Raw genomic sequence first — 15,134 nt, forward strand, 5'->3', positions numbered from 1 at the left:
ATATAATATATATATATATATATATATATATATATATATATATCAAGGAAATCTGTCATTGATTCAGTGTTACTACAGAAGAAAACCTACACTATGCTCAGCCTATACTGGATAGCTCTACGAATTCCATAAACTGTTCTTCCTAGAGGTCAAGTAAGGATCATCTCTTATTGATCCAGTGTTACTTACTACAAGAGGAAACCTAACCTGTCGGTTAATAATCAATAAGGATAATCCTTAGCGAATCTTTACGGGGAACAAGAAGTATTTTACGAGAGCTTTTAACGTTTTGTTGAAATGGGTGTACGAAACGGTGACAAAAAGTCTTTACTGCAGATTAATCAGGTTTCAGGATTTCCTGGTTTCCTTTATCGAGTTAACCCCAGTAAAACTGAATAATGATATTCAGATGGACTCTGATACCGATAACATTACGATAGTGTTCATATATACTATTGTACTATAGTAAAAGACATTCTCACGAAAAAACTTAAACATAGTGAGAGGTATTCAAAATGGTCGAAATCCTTGTAATGGGTGTTTTATTTCCCAAACTGATAATTAACCCAGCAAAAATTTACTATTACACAAGTATTATTGCTTTATAAGGAAACCGCAAATATTATTCACACCGGATTGAGGAAAGATTAAGTGACGCTAGAGCACTCAATCAAGAGCATATTGCAAGAACCATTCTTCTGTCTGTCACAGAGGTTAAAATATATGAAAATATGTGCGTTCGTTGAGGCCTTTTCGAAAACACAGTCAATGCTATTTTCGCTATGGAAATATAAAACCATTTGAGGGTGATTCGAGTTATTTTAAGCCCCCATTAGGGTCAGCAGCGTGACACCGGACACGACGGTGCAATATCTTCGGATTAAATTTTATGATTAAACGCTTTTTCAAAATAGTGATGCGGTCTTGGGTTGTGTCAGCCGGACTCCGTCGCATATCCTGATAGACCCGTCGTTCTGTTTGCTTACACTCAGCCACGATACGAGTGCTTTGCGAATGAAAGACAATGACTGATGTAAATTATTGTATTTTCAACAAGATCTCGAGATAAGATAAACATTTCAATCGGATTTCAATCGTACGAGAGGAAATCTAATACTTCAACAGGGCAAGGTATGGTATTTTGAAAATGTTACTCCAAAATTCGTCGGTTTTGTCGAGCGAAAAGCTGCAGTCAGTTGCGACTGAACTACCAAAACCGTCAGAGTGATTCCAAGGTAATTTATGGGCATAAATTCACAATATATTTTACGGCTGTTGACTCAAAATATGTGTTGTAATACCAGATCAGAATATATAAAATACACAAGTCTCATGTTCCGGTAAAGGTAGTGTTTGTATAGAACGATTTTACGAGGAAAAAACTAAGGTTAAACTCTAAAAATTCAACAGAAATATCGATTCTTTTGAACAATAGGAGCGTAGGTGGTGGACTAGTTGCGCCATTGTCGCATTTAAATAATTATCGGAATACATTCACGTATTATAAATACCGCCGAGCTTTGAAGCGAGTTGTCGGTGCGAAAAGTCTTTGAAATGTACTCGATATAGAAATCATAGAATATATTTTACACCGCATCAAATTAACGAACGAGAATTGTACAGTATTGTAATTGTGGCTAACATTTTATCTCTTCTTACATAATATCGTGTTGTTTGTTCTGTTAATACCGGATGAAAACTAACGAAATTTTAGGATATCTACATGCCAAAGGGATTTTAACGCCGAATTCTCTAGACGTGGCCCATTTTCGTGGCGTTTGACCGTTTGTTTATAAAACTCCGTTGCGAGAACTCTGAATATTTAATGAAGTATCAAATATCTAATGGATATACAACATCGACTGTTATCTGTCGAGGTTTTTTAAGACTACCAATCTTTTTAGCGATCTAAGAGACCGCCTACGGGTTTTATTGTCAAATTTCTGTATCACGCACTGAATTTAATAGAATATATTTCAAGGTTTTTGACCCGACAACAAATGTGGCAAATTGTACTGCCACGACAAAAGCGGTATTTTTTCAATAACACCGATATGGAGCCATCTATCACCAAATCAACACAGCACTTAATTTATGTCGAGTGTAGTTTAATATGTATTTGCCAATCTCAGACAAATTGTATTCTAACGTCTCGTTGGGGAGAAAAAAGATCTCGATGATATATCGCATTAAATGCAAATGAGCTGGGAAATTGGCTCAAATAATTAGCGCTTAGCCTTGAGGCAAGGCCAAGAGCCATTTATAATAATTACAGCATTTTGTCTAAGTTTGGTTGCATGGAGTTTGATGAAATCATCGCTGTTTGTCACACGTGTGACGTGTTGCAATGTATTCTGTAATGGTTAGCGATTGTTTAATTTTACGACTAAGCTATTTACAATTTTGATTAATGGGCAAAAATACGACACGACGCGTTTCGAACACGAAATAAATCGGCTTAGCACTTCGCGGTTTGGTTGGCGATTGACGGCGAAATTGTATTGTACGCTCTCGTAAACAAATGCCGTTGTAACCTGGTGACAGCTGAGCTATATATATCTCGCGTTGACCAGTATTAATCGTGGCTTAATAACAAAGGTAGTGAATTGAGTTAGCGTCGATGGACAATCTGGAAAATAGAACGAGCTTCTTGCAATAAGTAAAACTGTAAAGTTTCGTTCCTTAAGTTAAAATTATTAGCATGCGAGTCGAGAAACCTCGTAGATTTTTCTATTATGTGCCGAGAGGTTGTATCTACATCGGCGGGTTATGAAAAATGCCAAGAAAAATGTTGGTTGGAAATCTTTTCAATGGTTGCCTCCAAGATTTAGTATCCAGTTAAACTGATTATGTCAGTAATTTATCACGATTATCTATAGCAATTTTCCTTAGATATTAGGTAATAATGTTCAGTAAATCCTAAATGCACGAACCTGGAATTAAGTTAGGATTAGAGTCAGGATAACGTCTTTAAATAGGTTTATTAGGATTAGAATGATCCCTAATCTTAATCCTAATCTCAAGGTTATATTCGTGTATTTAGGATTTCTAATTAGGGTTTACAGTTGATTAGAATTAGGATTAGAATCCTAATCTTAATCCTAATCTTCATCCTAATCTCAGGGGTGAAATTCGTGTACTTGAGATTTACTGAACATGTAATTATCGGCTGTTATTAGGCACAACTCAACTCATATTTTACTTTTTTTACAGACTCCTTGTTCCATCATGACGCTGGCAGAGGCTGACAGTTACCACACCTGGGGGGATGGAAAGATGGTAGTTCTTGCTTACACCACCATTATCACTATCGGAGGACTTCTTGGAAACACTTTGGTCATATTTCTCTTCATCAACTACAAATCTCTACGAACGGTCACGAATAATTTCATCATCAACTTAGCTGCATGTAATTTAGCTTTGGCCATGTTAGAGTTGGTTTTTTCACTTCCAGCACTCTTCGCTTCCGACTGGGTCTTTGGCGAGGTCTTGGCCGCTCTGTATGCATTCAGTTACTTTCTACTGGTCAGTGTTTCCATGGTGATGCTTGCTGTGATCGCAATCGATCGATATCACGTGATATCTCGCCCCAAGGGTCGGGCGCCCATCTCTGGAACAAAATCTTTACTGGTCATTCTTGTTGTATACGTCTACACGCTTGCAATTGCATCACCTGTCTTGTATGCGCCCACAGGCCTCAAAGTGAAAATGTACATCAGCGGTTGCTACGTCGACTTCACTCCTTCGTCTAACTTCGGAAGCGGTTCGTATTCCATCGTGATATTGACATTACTCTACATCGTTCCATTAGTAACTATGGTCCACTACTATTGGAAGATCTTCATGGTCTTGCAAAATCGTCGGCAGGGTTCGGTGAGTGGTCGGGGAAAGCTCGGGAACGGCCGGTCGTCGGAGGACACCACGCGCGTCAAATCCGGCAAAGACAACACGCGTGTAAAAACGCGTGTAACGTCATTCGAGGACAACACGCGTGTAAGGCCCGCGAGTACATACACAATGCGAAACACACCGGTAAAAACGCTTCGTGTTATTGTGATGCTCGTGGCTTTCTTCCTCGTGACCTGGACCCCCTTTATGATATGTACATTGTGCCGTGCGTTTAATAGACGAGAAATATTCAACGACAAAGCGAAAGAAATCATAATACTGCTTACGAAGTCAGTAATAATTATTAACCCAGTGGCGTATGCTATGGTAAACCATCGCTTTCAAAAATGCGTCGCGAAGCTATTTTGCGGTGCGCAGGTCATAATTGGCGCCACCACGTGCACGGAGAACTCCATAGACTTTCATTTTTCGAGAAACGCGCGTGGGTCCGCGCACGAATGTCACAGAAGCTCGCGTGGGTCCGCGCAAGAATCCCGCAAGTCGAGGTTCCCCTCGCGGCTGTCGCGTCTCTCATCAACACCGGATGTTTTCATCTCGGAGTCTTTTACCCCGGCGAGACAGTCCACCCTACGGCATTCGTACAGCGATAGTCAGTTGGAAAAGCATGCGTGTATCGAGGGGTCAATAGGAGAGGCAGAAGAAGAGCATCGATGTCGCAGAAACACAGACAGAGATAAATTCTTGAAACTGGGTATCGACGACACAAAGAAAACATCAAGAAATTGGGATATTTACGTAACATCTTTTTGAAAGAAAATAGAAAATTTCAGAGTCTAGTGTAATATAAATGTTATAGTCTCTTTGTTAGGTATTGGAGGTTTCTTGGAAAGAAATATATCTTTTCCAAACATTTTCTTGTTGCGAGAATTATGTTCCTTGGTTTGTCTACAGAGTCTGGTAACAAAATATGCCTGGGCATGGTTTTTAAGAAATAAATCACAATCTCTCACAATCACCAACCGATTGGACAAGATATCGATAAACCAGTACAAAACACTAGGTTATAAAAATCACACATAATATATATTAAAGCAATACCTTCAGCACTTTCAATTCTTCATTTATGAACTACCAATTGCAGTAAATCTTTAATCGTATTTATAAAATCCCTCTCCAGTTTTTCGTCCTAGTTTATTTGCTTCCACCAGCTGGTTTACTTTCTCTGATGGATTAAATAGCGCCACATCTGGGTACGTTTCATGCCACCCTGTGCAAAATTTAAATTTTTAGAAGATACCCTTGTTGTTTTACCTCTGCCAGATTCGAGACGACAGCATTCCTCTCACATGTGACTGAGGTGAAATTATAATCGATCAACTGCATATTACAGGAATCAAACCTCAGTCACAGAGATGAAAGACACATGGACTAACCACTGTGTTTGGTAGAGTCAAACTAGAAGCACTCTTCTTACATGTGACTGAGGTGAAATTATAATCGAACAACTGCGCATTACAGGAACACAAGTTGAAACGCAAAAAAAAACAACTTACCATCAATTATGAATTTGGTTGTATCCAGTCCAACATAGTCGGCAAGCTCGAATGGGCCCATGGGATATCCTGAGAATTAAAAATAAACGTTAAAAATTAAGTGGGGAATAATATTGTCCATACACGAGTATCATGTTTTCCGCTGAAGACAAGCAAAAGAAGAATAGTTTCATTATTTCCACCAGGTCCCACCACCAAATTTACCAAAATGCATAGGCACATGTATTAAATAAAATCATATCAACAAACACGGAATAACAACTGCCGAAAATAGGTATCCAATATCCATATGAAAGTTTAAGAAACAATCAAAACAATTCATGATCATGATTTAGTTACCTTTATTAATACGAACTAAACTTTACATTCAAATGCTACATTAGCTAATTATTTAAATATCCAGATTATATCTGAAGTAATCGTATATTATGATTATTATTATTAGTCATTATTAACAAGTAAATTTTCTAATTGACCTTGTTCCAGAGAGAGACTAACTCCGATACTTTTGGTATTTTTGGAGTTTCCCCAGAACCTTCATCGCCGTCGTCAGCACTTCCAGAAGTCTGAGCACTAACTGCTACCGCTGAACTCGTTGCAACTGGAGTGTTACTAACATTAGTTTCTTGCCTTTTCTTATACTTAACTTTTTGAGAATCGACATTTTTGCTTTGTTTTTCTTCCCATAGGCTCTTCATATCTTTTACTTTCACCTTTCTCACCCGCTTACTTTCTCCAGTTTCGTCAGTAACGACCTGAAGTTTCTTTCTGTTTACTGAAGGGCTGGCGCCAACTGGTACATTCGAAGCTGGAGTTATGACGCTCTCAGAGTTATTAAGAGCAAGAGCGGGGTTTAAAGAAGAAGTCTGAGTGTTGGTAAAGGAGATAGACGGCTTTGACGCCACCGCAAATTCTTTAGACGGTACAACAGATGGATCAGATGGTACACCAGATGGATCTGACGGTACGACAAATGGATCTGATGGTACATCAGATGGATGTGATGACACAACTGATGGATTTGTTGATACGACTGATGGATCTGATGGTATGATAGATGGATTGAATGATACAACAGATGTATCAAACGGTACAACAGGTAGATTGGATGATACAGTAGATGGATCAGATGGTAAAACAGGTGGATTGGATGATACGACAGATGGATCATAGGATACAACAGATGGATCTGATGATACAACAGATGAATTGAATGATGCACCAGATGGTACAATAGGTGATTTAGATGATATAACAGCTGGATCAGATGGTACAACAGATGGATCAGATGGTACAACAGCTAGATCAGACGGTACGACAAATGGATCTGATGGTACAACAGATGGATTAGATAGTTCCACAAATGAGTTGGGTAATACAAAGAGGTTAGAAGCTGCAAGAAATGGGTTAGATGATACAACAGATGGGTCAGAAGGCATAACAGATGGATTAGATGGAACAATAAAAGGGTTAGATGGTACAACAGATGGGTTAGAAGGTAAGACAGACTGTTCAAATGTTTCTGCAAACGGGTTAAACGATGGAGATGAGTCAGAAGTTACCAAGAATGGGTTGGAAGGTGATTCAAATGGGTTAGATGGTATAACAAGCGAGCCTGATGGTACAGATGATTTGGATGGTTCAAATGCACCTGCATGAGAGGAATTCACATTTGAAGTGATGGAGGTTTTCGGAGATGTAGTCAAAATTGAACTTTGAGTAGTGTCTGTGATAAAATTCGAAATTTCTTTGAGATCCGTTTTTCTGGGAATCTTTGACATGGTATTTCTATGACTTTCCTCCGCCCCATCGCCAGGACTGGACAAAACACTGGAAACTGGAGTTTCCCTGTTCATTTCAACATTTGGCATCTTCTCGTCATGAAACAACTGCAGGGAAATATCGGGAAGATTCGGACTATGATCGGAATGCCTCGCTTGCCTATCGGTAAGTTCTACGACTTCATCTGAGTTTCTCGCATCAACTTTGAACTTGTCTGGTGGATCGTCGGTGGGTTTCGTCTTAATGTCGGCTGTTTTTGTACGGGAATCAGGGGAACTCGAATTTCTTTCTTCATGCGATTCTTTATTAGCATTGACAGCGCTTCTTACTAGCTCGAGAGCACTCGGCAAATATTCGGATTTCCTCGCTACTTTTTCAGGGACATTCGTAATCGGCTCGGAATCACGAACCACCTCTTCATGTTTTTCAACTAATGTTGTAAGAGAAGGTGTTCTGGTCAGACTACTTGATCTTCTCCTGGGCTTGGGAGATGGTTTCGCACTAGTGTGTTCAAAACGTTGTTTCGGAGCCTTAATACTCTCTGCATCGCTTTGATCCACATCAGGTTCAAGGTCAGCCAGAACTGCTGTGTCAGCGTTAAACGCCAAGCTGCTGACGTCAGAGACTGTCTCCCAGTCTTCGATCCCTGCTTCTTTAAACTTTTTCTCGTGCAATTTTCGTGAAAATCCTCTAACTTCCGACGGATCTATGGAATATTCACTCCCGGTCAGACTGTCAAATGACGTATCCATCACTTCGACGTCATTATCCCTCGACCAATCATTACCTAAATTTTCTAGGCTTGTGCTCAGTCTATCGTTGATGCCACGGTTAAAATAATTTGCAGTGTTGATCGAGTCTAGACTATAATGTCGTTTCAAAACTCGTTTTTGTTGTTTTGGGGCGGGAATTTCACACGACCTCGAATGAAGGCTTCCGCGAGGTGAGGTCAGCGGCGTGCTTGTCAGAGGTTCTTCTAACTTCATGTTAGGCTTTCCATTCGAGTTTATATTTGATTTCCCCCCTTGTTTAGCAATGAATAGACCACCCCTTGAATACCCGGTCTTTCTAGATACTTGAGCAAGCTTTAATTCATTCTTTAGTTTATTCAAATCCGTTTCCGATGCTTTCAAACTGTCTTCCAAACGAACGACGTTTTCCTTCAAAAGCGTGTTCTCCTTCTTGATAGCAGAACACTCAAACTCAATATCTGATAAACAACTTTCTGTGTGCTTAAGTTCTTCCCGCTGTTTCCTGAACTCGCTTTCTTTTGCTTCACTTTGATTCAATAATTCATTTGCATTGGCCAAATGAACTTCCAGCTCCTCCTTTGCAAACGAAATGGCATGAAAATCCTTTTCCAGTTGGCCCAACTTTTTCAGACTGTCTTTAACGCGTTCGCTCTCACTTGCTTTGGTTAAAACCGAATTCGTTTTCTCCAGCGTATTTTTGGCCGCTTGTATTTCACAAATACGAAGTTTGAGGTTCTGTATTTCTAGTTCGTAGTCGTCTGCGTCCTCGTTCATCTCAGTTAAGAGTCGTTGTGCTTCTCTTTCAGTGGATTTAAGGGTTGTGTTTTCCTCCATCGTCTTCTGAAGTAATTCTTCAACTTTACTTAGTTTTGTTTGTTTCATGAAATTTTCCTTGGATAGCCTGTTGTTTGTCGACTTTATTTCCTCCAGATTTTTCTCCACCTAAAATTTGGAATAATTCAGTGTTAGCAGGGTGACTCTTCAACTAAATCTCTGACAATTTGATAAAGAGGAATTTGTTACTCATTTTTCGTAGATATTACATATTGCATATTGCAGGAATCAAACCTCAGTCACAGAGATGAAAGACACATGTACTAACCACTGTGTTTGGTAGAGTCAAACTGGAAGCACTCTTCTCACATGTGACTGAGGTGAAATTATAATCGGACAACTGCATATTACCGGAATCAAACCTCAGTCACAGAGATGAAAGACACATGTACTAACCACTGTGTTTGGTAGAGTCAAACTAGAAGCACTCTTCTCACGTGTGACTGAGGTGAAATTATAATCACACAACTGCATATTACAGGAATCAAACCTCAGTCACAAAGATGAAAGACGCATGTACTAACCACTCTGTTTGGTAGAGTCAAACTAGAAGCACTTTTCTCACACGTAACAGAGATGAAATTATAATCAGAAAACTACATATTACAGGAATCAAACCTCATAATCACACAATTGCAAATTGCAACGAATATCACAAACCTCAGACAACTTCATAGCTTGCTTGCTGTATTTCTTATGTAATTCCTGGTTCTGCCAAGACTTCTTTTCCAAACTATCTTTCCTGACAACAGAATCCTTGACGTTTGCCTCATACAACTGTTTATACTCCTTCACCTGGTCCTTCAATTTCGTCACATCATTCGACGCATGCTCTCTGCTCTCGTTACTGGCTTTCAGAGCTTCAGAGAGTTTTAGTTTTTCACGGAATTCTACCTCCGCTTGTTTCTCCAAATTCTGGCATTTTTCCTCCAGTTTTTTGAGGTTTTTCATGAGGTTGATTTTATTTGAATTGAGGTCTTTCACGCTAGCCTCAAGCTCAGCACAATCGGAATTTTTCTGTGTAACCTAGAAAAAGAACAGACATTAGATTTAATCAAATCGTTGATCCTGAAAAGATATGAATGCATGACTTCACTTGAGGGTGCCAAAGAGGTGCAAAGCCTGGGCCAAAGAGGTGCAAATATAGAAAGTGAAATATAGAAAGAAATTGGAAATCAAACATATTTTATTTTTGTACTAGCGCATTTAGAGCCTCAAATGAGCAGTTTTCATCTCACTGACTCGGTCAAACATGATACTTGATACCACACTTCCTTACAACATGGATGGTGGCTGGGCTGGACACCTCCCCAAAGCACTAAACCGCACAGAATCAATCCCTGAGAGGGCCTATTATAGTTCCAATACTTCTAATACTTCCAAGTGGAGAAACAATATTGTTGTTTAATTTTAGTGGAAAAACAACAAACAAACCTGTTTAAACAAACTTCGGTTGTCGTCGATCTGTCTCTGGTTTGCTGCCCGTAGCTCGTCCACTTGAACTTCTGAACTCTCCAGTTTCTCTTTCATTTCCTTGACCTGTTTCTGTAATTTCACCAGATTCTCGTTCTGTTTTGCCATTCCATTGTTACGATTTTCCAGTTCAGCGTTCAACTCGCCTTTCTCTCTTTCGAGTTTACTCACTTGACTTCCTAATTTCGATGTTGAAACTTCCATATTCAAAATTTCTTTCTTTTTGTTCTCATGCTCAAGCTGCAGTGATTCTAGTTTTCCCTTTGTGTGCTCGAGTTCACTGCATTTCTCCTGGTAGTTCTCAACCTAGGCAGTTTTAAAAAAGAAAAAAAAATATATATATACCCTCATATGCACACAAATGCCGATGAAATATATCCTCTCATATCCCAAATCCTAACAAAATACATCCCTACATGTACCTGAAAATCTACAATCATCCCACTGTGTATATAACCATCCATAAACATATCCCCATATACCCCTAAATATCCACGACATTTATCTCAATGTACACCTAATTATCTACAAAAATACAGTGTTATGTACCTGAATATCAAGTTCTTGCCTAACAACTCTCATCTGTCCTTGTTCTTCGCGACTGCGACGGTTCCCCTTCTCTAAAATGTCAGCCTGTTCCGCTAGTTTGTTCTCGAGATCTTGTATTTCATCTTCGCGACGTTTAACTTTCTTCTTCGCTTCTGTTAACTCGTCCGTGAGATTTTGCTTTTCGCGTATTTCTTTGTCGAGTTGAATTTGAACATTGGAAGACAGTTCTCTTGAGTTAAGCAAATCTTCACGGAGGGTTTTGCGTTCGTGTTTCAACGTTTCACATCGCTCGATAAGTTCGTCGACTTGAATAGTTTTAGCATCTAATCTTTCCAGGGCTGCTACTAAATCCTGCGTCTGTTTCTTCAGCTTTACCTAGAAAAGAGGTTGAGAAAAATACTTATTATACGAAATACAATTCCATAATCAGTCATTTTCACATTGTGAGAAGAGTGTTTCCAGTTACAATAAATGCGTTTTATTCCTCTAAAACGCAATGGTTTGATTATAATTTCCCATCAGTATCATGTGTAAAGAATGCTTCCATTTTCCTAGTTGTTTTCCTTACCTGGTCGTCCTGATTTTCTTCAAAAAGCTCTTGACGTGTTTCCTTTAATTCCAATAATTCCTTCTCCAATTTCATAACGACGCCATCTTGTTTACTCTTGGCAGAACTCAAACTTTCATTCTCACTTTGCAACTCAATCTTCTCCTTATTCACAAGAGCCAGCGAGCGCTCAAGTTGACTGATGTCACTTTCAGATTTCAATTTTTCCCGCCGTAGCTCTTGTCGCTCGGCAACGATGGCGTCATACTTTCCCTCTAACTCTGCCAAATTTCCCGCCAAACCAGCACACTTCGTCTCCAGCGTTTCAAACTCGCTAGAACTATGTCTGGCTTTCATAATTTCATCCTGACTTCGTCTAAAGATACTTTCAGACTCATATTTCTGCTCCTCCAATTCCTTCCGGAGTCTTCTGACCTCATCACCAAGTTTGGATACCGTCGATTCTAATTCGGCTGCATTTTCCTCGAGCCCATGCTTTTCTCTTTCTGCGCGGTTCAAAATTGTCTCCATGGCAACCACTTTGTCTTGCGTCGTCTCCAGTTCCTCGCTGACGTTCTCTTTATCTTCCAAGCAACTCTTCAGTTTGTTTTTCAATTCAACATTTTCGTTGGTCTTTTTATCTAATCGCTCGGTTAAGTCGTCTATCTCCATGGTCAACTGTTTAACCCTCTTTACCCCTTCGTTCTCCTTGTGTTCCCAAATGTCCGCGTTATCCTTGTATTCACCCAGCTGTCTCTTACATCGCAACAATTCGCTTTCAAGCTGATAAAAAGCGAAATATCGTTACAAAAATGATTTCTTCTCTGTCAAGTCACATTTATAGTACAAATACCTGACTTAAGGTGGCGCTGCACTCTTCCATTTCTTCTTTCAGTGCTTTTTTGCTGTGGATCAATTGTGAACATTCCTCCTCCTTATCCATAAGTGACCCCCTCGTGTTCTCCAATTGTTCCCTCAACTGCTCACCCTCAGCTAAAACCTGCTCTAGTTCTGCGTTCGACTCTCGCATTTCATTGCTCAAATCTTGGCAATGTTCTGCCAACGATTGCCGTTCACCAAAAATCTAAAATAAGTATTTGCGTCAGTTTACACAAAATAACACCATAAAAATACTTATTTTACTGCCTCAATTTATACAAAATAATACCATAAAAATACTTACTTTACTGCCTCAATTTACACAAAATAACACCATAAAAATACTTATTTTACTGCCTCAATTTATACAAAATAATACCATAAAAATACTTATTTTCCTGCCTCAATTCACACAAAATAACACCATAAAAAAAACTTATTTTCCTGCTTCAATTTACACAAAATAATACCATAAAAATACTTATTTTCCTGCCTCAGTTTACACAAAATAACATTATAAACTTCCTCTCTTGAGGTCCATACCTTCTGTAACTTGGCTTCCGTCTCATTTGCACGTTTTTCTGCCTTTTCTAACGAGAGTTTGAAATTATTCATCTCGTTTTCCATGGATTTTAAAGTCTCATGAGCTTTAAGGCTTTTATCGTTGCTTTTCCCCACTTCCATAGCAATGGTTGCTTTCTCTCGTAACGCTTTCTGCAACTGCTCTTCGGCCAGAGTTAGTTTACGTTTTGCTCCGTTCAGTTCAACAATCGTTTCCTCGCATTTCATCTGAAAGAAATAATAATAAAAGAAGTTAACTATGAACAGTTTAGAATTGATGGAGCTATCCAGTATAAATAAAGTTAGTTTAGTTTAGGTTTCCTCCTGTAGTAACACTGGATCAATAAGAGATGATCCTTACTGGAGCTCTAGGAAGAACAGTTTAGAACTGATAGAGCTATCCGGTATAAATAAAGTTAGTTTAGTTTAGGTTTCCTCCTGTAGTAACACTAGATCAATAAGAGATGATCCTTACTGGACCTCTATAGGAAGAACAGTTAAAGCTGATAGAGCTATCCAGTATAAAGTTAGTTTAGTTTCGGTTAATGGCATATAACCGACATTACCTTTGCTTCCTTAAACTTTACTTCATATTCTAACATGCCAAACAGTTTTTCCTCAGCTCTACTGCATTGATCTTTGTATTTCTCCACCTCAGCTAACAATCTTCTACAATCACCGTTCTCGGAACTTGCATTCACAGCATTCTCATACAACTGCTTGTATTTATTCACCTCATCCAACAATATTTTCACGCTGTTGTCTGTTTGGGGCTCTTTCATCTCGCTAATCCCCCCACTAGCGCTTGCCTGTTCGATCAAAGATTTGCTTAATCTGTCTTCCATCAAGAAACCTTTATTCCTCACGCGCCGAAGCTGAAGAGTGGAAAAATAGGAAAAGATGTTAAAGCTAGTTTTCCAAAAAATCTGAGCATATTAGGTATAGGAAATTTATACTACTTTTGAGAGCATACAACGATAAAAACACCAGATAGAATTTGAGAAATATCATGCGCCCACGCACCAACACAATGACTGGTATGCGGTCATTTTCATCAACACACGGACCAATCTGGGTGTGTAAGGTGGGGACACTTCTTCACCTCGACTGATCAGTCCAGCAAAGAATATATACGTCAGCGGTCATTACCTCATGCTTAAGATCATCATTTTCCCTCGTAACTCGTTCATTCTTTGCTTCAAGCTCTAGAAGTTTGTGATTTTCAACACTCCAGTTGTCAGTACTGTGGGTCATGCTAGTACGGTGCTGTTTCATTCTCTCGATGACCGTCTCGAGGAGCGAGATTTTGCCACGAGCCGCGACATGATCATGTTGAATGCTGTTGTTCTTTGACTCCAACGTTTCCAATTCCGACTCCAAATGCGCCACCTTTTTGAACGCCGACAGCACATCCACCTTAAGTAGAGCGACGCTTTCAATGATAATATGGAGGAAACCAGAACTAAACTTATTTATACTGGATAACTTTATCAGTTCTAAACGGTTCTTCCTAGAGGTCCAGTAAGGAACATCTCTTATTGATCCAGTGTTACTACAGAAGGAAACCTAAATTAAGCTAACTTTATTTATACTGGATAGCTCTATCAGTTCTAAACTGTTCTTCCAAGAGGTCCAGTAAGGAACATCTCTTATTGATCCAGTGTTACTACAGGAGGAAACCTAAACTAAACTGACTTTATTTATACTGGATAGCTCTATCAATTCTGAACTGCTCTTCTTAAACACAACTTAAGAACTTGTAACGCCTAACACAGACACTCCATGCAATATTACCTCGAGTTTGCTATTTCGCTGCTGTGAAGCCATGATATCCTTCTGCCATTGGGCTTCTCTCTCTTTCAACGAAGCACAAGTTGCTTCAAGTTTAGCAACTTTGGTACAAGCTTCTAGCAACTCGTCTTGCAACTTGCTTTTACGTCTGTTGGCCTCCTCATAGAGGACATCCATCCTTCCAATTTTCTTGTTTGCCGCCATCAAATCTTGCTGCAGTTTCGAGACGTGTTTATGTCCCTTGATTATGTCCTCATGGGAAGCACTACGCCTCGAAGGCGATAAAAATCCGGGGTTGTCTAACCCGCTGTCATTTTCGGAAAACGCGGCGTTCCTCGGCGATGGACACGAGAGGAGCGAGTCCCTTCGGCGGGAAGAGTTTAAACTGTCGCTTCCGAGCGAGGAAATGTCACCGAGAGACATTGAATGACGCGATGACTTAAGGCCATCTGGACTGCCAGCTCTCGTGTAACGGTCGTTTCCGCGCGGATCCGGTGAAGTACGACGAGACGAAGAGTAGTAAGACATCGGACTAGGAGTGCGATATCGTTCAGACATAATGCG

General features: G+C 39.6%; 2 protein-coding genes across 3 annotated transcripts; one reads left to right on the forward strand and one right to left on the reverse strand.

The window, feature by feature from the left end:
* The first annotated feature begins 872 nt into the window (after positions 1–872).
* On the forward strand, positions 873–4,815 carry LOC114525065 (QRFP-like peptide receptor). Of its 2 annotated transcripts, none has more exons than XM_028546274.1 (2): positions 873–1,235; positions 3,214–4,815. In XM_028546274.1, the coding sequence occupies exon 2, from the start codon at positions 3,229–3,231 to the stop codon at positions 4,657–4,659; it is 1,431 nt and encodes a 476-aa protein (XP_028402075.1). In that variant the 5' UTR covers positions 873–1,235; positions 3,214–3,228; the 3' UTR covers positions 4,660–4,815. The 2 variants fall into 2 exon arrangements, with proteins under 2 accessions (XP_028402075.1, XP_028402074.1); XM_028546273.1 differs by having other exon boundaries at positions 873–1,131.
* A 1,054-nt stretch (positions 4,816–5,869) lies between these two features.
* Positions 5,870–14,747, reverse strand: LOC114525079 (myosin-2 heavy chain-like). Its single transcript, XM_028546287.1, has 10 exons — positions 14,574–14,747; positions 13,929–14,195; positions 13,346–13,654; positions 12,762–13,007; positions 12,193–12,423; positions 11,361–12,122; positions 10,793–11,167; positions 10,205–10,549; positions 9,431–9,796; positions 5,870–8,878 (listed from the first exon to the last, which is right to left on the reverse strand). Exons 1-10 carry the CDS (start codon positions 14,745–14,747, stop codon positions 5,870–5,872), a joined length of 6,084 nt encoding a protein of 2,027 aa, XP_028402088.1.
* Positions 14,748–15,134: the final 387 nt, after the last annotated feature.

This window comes from Dendronephthya gigantea, unplaced genomic scaffold (assembly GCF_004324835.1).
Source record: "Dendronephthya gigantea isolate DGI-Jeju-01 unplaced genomic scaffold, DenGig_1.0 000033F, whole genome shotgun sequence".
NCBI classification, from domain to species: domain Eukaryota; kingdom Metazoa; phylum Cnidaria; class Anthozoa; order Malacalcyonacea; family Nephtheidae; genus Dendronephthya; species Dendronephthya gigantea.

Excerpts from the sequence above, each read along its gene's own strand:
- LOC114525065 (XM_028546274.1), top strand. The coding sequence starts at position 3,229 with ATGACGCTGGCAGAGGCTGACAGTTACCACACCTGGGGGGATGGAAAG.
- LOC114525079 (XM_028546287.1), bottom strand. The coding sequence starts at position 14,747 with ATGGATGTCCTCTATGAGGAGGCCAACAGACGTAAAAGCAAGTTGCAA. Across the intron at positions 11,168-11,360 it reads AAGAAAATCAGGACGACCAG|GTAAAGCTGAAGAAACAGAC; the intron begins GTAAGGAAAACA and ends CCTCTTTTCTAG. Across the intron at positions 8,879-9,430 it reads AAGCTATGAAGTTGTCTGAG|GTGGAGAAAAATCTGGAGGA; the intron begins GTTTGTGATATT and ends TCCAAATTTTAG.